General features: G+C 36.0%; 1 protein-coding gene across 2 annotated transcripts; it reads left to right on the top strand.

Annotated features, from left to right (window-relative positions):
• The first annotated feature begins 718 nt into the window (after window positions 1-718).
• Window positions 719-5,382, top strand: LOC137726407 (peptidyl-prolyl cis-trans isomerase CYP40). 2 transcript variants are annotated; one of them, XM_068465334.1, is made up of 10 exons: window positions 719-956; window positions 1,544-2,044; window positions 2,234-2,321; window positions 2,453-2,505; window positions 3,184-3,288; window positions 3,543-3,618; window positions 4,131-4,168; window positions 4,261-4,335; window positions 4,415-4,522; window positions 5,146-5,382. In XM_068465334.1, the coding sequence occupies exons 1-8, from the start codon at window positions 786-788 to the stop codon at window positions 4,315-4,317; spliced, it is 1,089 nt and encodes a 362-aa protein (XP_068321435.1). In that variant the 5' UTR covers window positions 719-785; the 3' UTR covers window positions 4,318-4,335; window positions 4,415-4,522; window positions 5,146-5,382. The 2 variants fall into 2 exon arrangements, with proteins under 2 accessions (XP_068321435.1, XP_068321434.1); XM_068465333.1 differs by having other exon boundaries at window positions 5,138-5,382.
• The last annotated feature ends 487 nt before the right edge of the window (window positions 5,383-5,869 follow it).

Below are 5,869 nucleotides of genomic sequence, written 5' to 3'. Positions count from 1 at the left end.
CTAGATTACTATAATGAAAAACTGAAAGCGATAAATTATATGAATGTGTAGTACAACACACTACGATTGAAATATAATCATTGCTGTAAATTTATGACAGCTACAACTCCGATTTGAACCATTATTATAATGGTACAATATAATGGATGACCAAAGAACTCAAGAGACTCCTTTTAATTGCTCTCCTCGAGCACCCAAAATTTAGGATAACCCAATTTTAGCGAAAGCTTCAACCCTTGTGTTAAGTTCGAATGCAAAACGAGTTATGTACTTTCTATATTCATAAGTGTATCTTTCTTAAATTATTAACATATAAATGCAATGCACCTACTGTTTGACCTACCATAAAATATAATTCCTTACGTACCTCTCTCGTCGCTTGAACTAAACGTGAAAGCTTTTATATCAAAATCGAAACTCAATAGAGCACTCCGAATTCAATAAATCCAGAACTTATTTCTTTGTCCATAAAATTTAGAACTTATTGTTTTCCCTAAATATCACAACTTATTTTTTTCCCCAAAAATTAGAACATCTCATAGAATGACATGACAATTTAAGGGCCCTATAGCAAGTGGCAAATAAAAATATGAAAAGAAAAGAAAAAAACCAATCAAAATAGAGCGGCATTGAAAAAGTAGGCTCGGGCAGGAGGAGAGACAGAAATAAATAGGGATTTACTAAACTCTGTTTCCCACTATATACACTTTGAGTTTGAGAGAGAACTGGGAGAGACAGAAGAAGAAAAGTCTAGAACTCGGAGAGAGAGTGAGAGAAAGAGAGAGATGGGGAGGACAAGATGCTTTCTCGACATTAGCATCGGAGGAGAGCTCGAAGGGAGAATAGTGGTCGAGCTTTTCGACGATGTGGTACCCAAAACCGCTGAGAATTTCAGAGCTCTCTGTACTGGTGAGAAGGGCATTGGCCCCAACACTGGTGTTCCTCTCCATTACAAGGTCCTCTCTTTTTGTTTGCTTTCTGTATTTGTGTTTTGCTATGTGTTTGTTTATCTGGGTTGTTTTTATTTATTGTTTTTGTGATGCAAGATACTGAGATGTTCTTGATTGATATGCAGAAGTTATTGGATTTTGAATTTTTTTTATTGGGTTTTTTTTTAATAACCTGATTAATCTTTGTTTAAGCATATATATCATGCAAAGCTGCAATCTTTTTGCTTTTGTGATTGGGATTGTGTGCAACCAGTTTCAGTATTCTGAAGTTCATTTACCATAGGTCTCATTTACTTTCTTGAAAAGTCTCATTTAGTTACTATTGTTTTGCAATTTTTGGACATTTTAACAAAGAATTGCAGGTGTTGATAAAAAAGGTTTAATTGTTTGCTACAATGATGAGTTTTTGCCCTTGTCAGACTGTCTAAACTAAGAGAAAGTTTGTTAAGAAGGCCGAACAATCGGGTTACAAATCAAGCTTGTTTATTTTTGGTACCCAATGTGCTTTTAAAGTTTGTATAGCATTTCTTAAAGCTGCCCTTGGGATAAGTGTATTGATGTTATAATCATATGCTGTTTCCGTGTCATGCCAGGGAGTCCGTTTTCATCGTGTCATTAAAGGGTTTATGATACAAGGGGGTGATATCTCCGCTGGAGATGGTACTGGTGGAGAATCTATCTACGGAATGAAATTCGAAGATGAAAATCTTGAATTGAAACATGAAAGGAAAGGCATGTTATCCATGGCTAATTCTGGTCCGAACACCAATGGGTCTCAGTTTTTCATCACGACAACTCGCACAGCTCATTTGGATGGGAAACACGTTGTATTTGGGAAGGTAATTAAAGGAATGGGAGTTGTCCGCTCAATTGAGCACATAACCACAGCTGATGGTGATTGCCCCAGTATGGATGTTATAGTTGCCGATTGTGGAGAAATCCCTGAGGGAGAAGATGATGGAATGTCTAATCTTTTCAAGGATGGTGATGTTTATCCTGATTGGCCTGCTGACCTTGATGAGACTCCTGAAGATCTTTCTTGGTGGATGACTTCTGTAGATTCAATTAAGGGTTTCGGAAATGAATATTACAAGGTAATGAGGCGTCATGTTTAGTTACAGCCTTTCGTTGATCTTCTAATTCGGTATATGGAGTTATATATCAGGAAACTTATTTGTTAAGATATGTTTGTTAAGGAAACATTGTTCTAGAATGCTTTTGCCCAAGCCTCTAACAAAAACAGTAATATCTATACTGAAAAAGGTGTTATTTACTGTTCACAGAAACAAGACTATAAGACGGCTCTTAAAAAATATCGCAAGTCCTTACGCTATCTGGATATATGCTGGGAGAAAGATGGAATTGATGAAGGTGGTGAACTTGCTTTTCTCAAATTATGTTACGTATTTATTTCCTTAGTCATATTGGAATACAAGTTTGCTACCTATTCCAAGGCCTCCAGTCCATCTCATGATTTACTTCGTTTCCCTGTGATTCTGCAGAGAAGAGTTCAAGTTTGAGAAAGACCAAGTCACAGATTTTCACAAACAGCTCTGTAAGTTATCTTTTTTTTTTTTTTTTTTTTTTTGAGTGCAACGATACATCCCTGGGGGGTGGGGGGGGGGGGGGGAGTTTGGCTAAGCCACACAATGAGCAACCTAATTTGGTATCAAATTCGCCTTCCACGAGATTCAAACCTAAGACCTCTCACTTACAAGTGAAAAGGAATATGACCAGACCGTAGTATTGAGTGGCAAGTTATCTTTTTGTGTTAGCTTTAAAGTATTGTATTTTGAGCTTATTAGTTAAAATTGCAAGGAGGTAGTAGTATGCTATCTTGATACTGGCAGAACAACAATATTATCTGAATTTGGATTGTCAAAAAAAGGGTCTCTTAAAGGTTTAAGTATCAAAAAACTGTTGGCTGGACTACAGTAATATGTAGCACTGTTCTGTGTGATCAAGGCTCAACAAAGTTCCGTTGTGTTCAAGTTATCATATTACTTAACTTTCCAATTTAGTCATTGAACTAATATTTTTTAATTAAAGTACTGCTGAAAGTCTTCCTAAATGAACTGTTGTCTTTTGTTTGGGGGGTGGGGTGCAGGGGTGATGTTCTCATGCTCTTTTTTTTCCTTCTAAAACCCTACCTAATACCTTTATTCTTGCCCGATTTCATTGTATTCCTAGTGCCTTTTTTTAACTAGTAACCAAGCTTGGTATGTTGTTATAGGCTTGTAAGTTGAAGTTGGGGGATCTGAAAGGAGCACTGTTAGACACTGACTTTGCAATGCGGGATGGAGAAGATAATGTTAAAGCTTTGTTTCGACAAGGTCAGGTTAGTATCTTGAGTTTATGCATGTTTGCCAGTGTGGCCCTGATCGATTTAAGCTTCATGGCAGTGCATTAGTTCACTTCCTGGTGCATTTAATTCTATACTTGCAGTTTCTTATCTGTGTGGTCTGGCCTGTGTTGTCATTTACTAGTAAAATTTTAATTTTTTTCCCTTTACTAGTGTGGTTGGTAGTTAACTATGAGATATCAATTCCAATGCTTTCTTGAATCCGAATGACTGTTCCTCGTGCATATCAGGCATACATGGCGCTTAACGATGTTGATGCTGCAGTTGAAAGCTTCAAAAAGGCATTGGATTTGGAGCCAAATGATGGTATGGACAGTCCTTTCTCATAAGCCTGATGATGTATCTTGATACCAGTTTTATTGGTTTGACTTTACGCGATAGGAAGAACCCTCACATCTACGATAAACTACTGGCTAAACAAAACATGGGGTGAAGCCCGGAGCTTTAGCCCGATAGAGTTTCATGAGCCAAGCATTAGTAGATCAAACTACTTGATTTGAGGGAGCATAGCATTGTAGCTGTCATTCAAAAATGGAAAAAAAAGAAAAAAAAAGTGTTTTCTTGGGGTGCTCTATAGATAATAACACAGTATACGATAAATGTTTGCTTTCTTTTTCTATAGAGCAATAAAATAAAAGTGATTGGTAATGGAATTGAACAATGTGGATCCAACCTTTTGTATACTTTCAATATGTAGCATTTAGCAGTATTAAATACAAGTAGCAAGAAGTTTCTTGAAAGGACGAAGTGAGAGAATGTTTTTTTTGTTAGGTTTACATTTTTGCTAACACTTGCTATGGTTTACTTTTGATGTTCAGCTGGAATTAAAAAGGAGTATGCTGTTGCAAAGAAGAAGGTTTGTATATAAAACCAGACTTGAAAAATTCTGCGACAATAGATGTTACAGTCAACTTACAATCAACTATGTTTTAAACATTTCTTTTGCAGATTGCTGATAGACGTGATAAAGAGAAGAAGGCCTACAGCAAGATGTTCCAAAAGTAGCACTCTGGCTGAAAACTGGTACATCACTGTTTGATTTGAATTTTTCACCTTGTCTGCTGATATTTAAAGCTCCTGCCTGATGTAGTTCCAAATACAGGCTGCTTATTCCTTGAACTTAATAATGCTTCATACCCGAATCATAGCCATTGTCAAGGAATGCAGACTTTTATTGTCACAAGTGCTGTTTTTCGGGAGGGAAAACCAGGTACTATCATAATCTGCCCTATTTTTTTTTTTCCCGAAACATTGTGTGACATGTTATGCTGGAATACGACATAAGCATAGCTAATATTTTTTTCGGCAGATATTGTGTTGTTTTACTATAAATTAAGACCATAATTCAAATTTGATTCGGGTTGACATTCTAGTAACAAGTCAAAAACTATTTGAAGAGAAAATGCTTTCGCTTATGTATATACTGGTATTTAAGTTTCATAAATATTTTGTGAGAATAGGTTAATTCAGTGATGATCATTTATGTTTTGTTGCTTCTATGTTCTGTTTGAATTACACATTTACTGACATAGGGTTTTCCTTTGGCGCAAACTCGTATGCCAAATTTATTATTTAATTTAGTAGCATGTTGCCATTGCAAAAGGTCAAATGTTTGGTTTTGGTTAATACGAGAACTACTCTATTTCATACTACTTCGGTTACAACTCTACTTCATACTTAGATTTGGGTCCTGTTAGCTTCTTGTACATACTTAAAAGAATGTAACTGTGACTGTAATTTAGGAATTCACTCTGAAAGAACTCTTCGTCTGCTGATTTGGTTTGTTCATGGATTGTGAATCCGTGATTTACTAACGTTTTTCCAGTTTTGCAGGTTCCAAATCATCAAGAAAATGCAACTGTAAAGAAGTAAAGATAAAGATCATCTAATTGAACTTCTTCCTTTTTTGTTTTTTGCTTTCCTCTTTTTGGTTCAAGGAAGGCAGCTGAAATTTGAAACTTGCAAAATCCAATGAGTTGTAATCTGATCAAACTTTAAACCAAACAATTTTGTCATGTTACATGCTTGAAGCATTTGTTGGTATGGGGGTGGAGATAAAGAACCTTTTACTTGGACTACGTATTTTGCTTGTTTATGTCATGTGCAAGACTGCAATAGGTATTGTTTTTCCTCATTGGTGTCGTATTGGCCGCATACTTATTTTTTAATGTGCCACCCGTTGCGAATGGCTAAGCTAATGTGCGAACTCAAGCTGACTTGAACCTTGTTATCGGTTAGTTTGCTGTCCCGTTAACGAAGAACTTGATTTACAAGTACGCAAATTAATACTACTCGGCACACAATACACTGCTCTACATCAGTAATCTGATCCAATGCAAGAAATAAATGAAAAATCTTTAGCATGCCTTGCAAGTTGCAAGAAAATTAAACGTTGTTTCTCGAATTTATGTTTAATTGTGTGTGTAAAAATGAAGAGGGAGTTGGAATCATAAGCTAGGTTTAGCTTTATTGGTGCATGAAAATACTAACGTGATTATCAACTCCAAACATTAAGCTCCAATCCAAAACAATACTCCGTGTGAATTTATCTTCTTAA

Source organism: Pyrus communis, chromosome 2, assembly GCF_963583255.1.
Source record: "Pyrus communis chromosome 2, drPyrComm1.1, whole genome shotgun sequence".
NCBI lineage: Eukaryota > Viridiplantae > Streptophyta > Magnoliopsida > Rosales > Rosaceae > Pyrus > Pyrus communis.
Note: the sequence above shows the minus strand (reverse complement) of the source record. Positions and strands in the feature narration are given on the sequence as shown.

Excerpts from the sequence above, each read along its gene's own strand:
- LOC137726407 (XM_068465334.1), top strand. The coding sequence starts at position 786 with ATGGGGAGGACAAGATGCTTTCTCGACATTAGCATCGGAGGAGAGCTC. Across the intron at positions 957-1,543 it reads GTGTTCCTCTCCATTACAAG|GGAGTCCGTTTTCATCGTGT; the intron begins GTCCTCTCTTTT and ends GTGTCATGCCAG. Across the intron at positions 2,506-3,183 it reads AGATTTTCACAAACAGCTCT|GCTTGTAAGTTGAAGTTGGG; the intron begins GTAAGTTATCTT and ends ATGTTGTTATAG.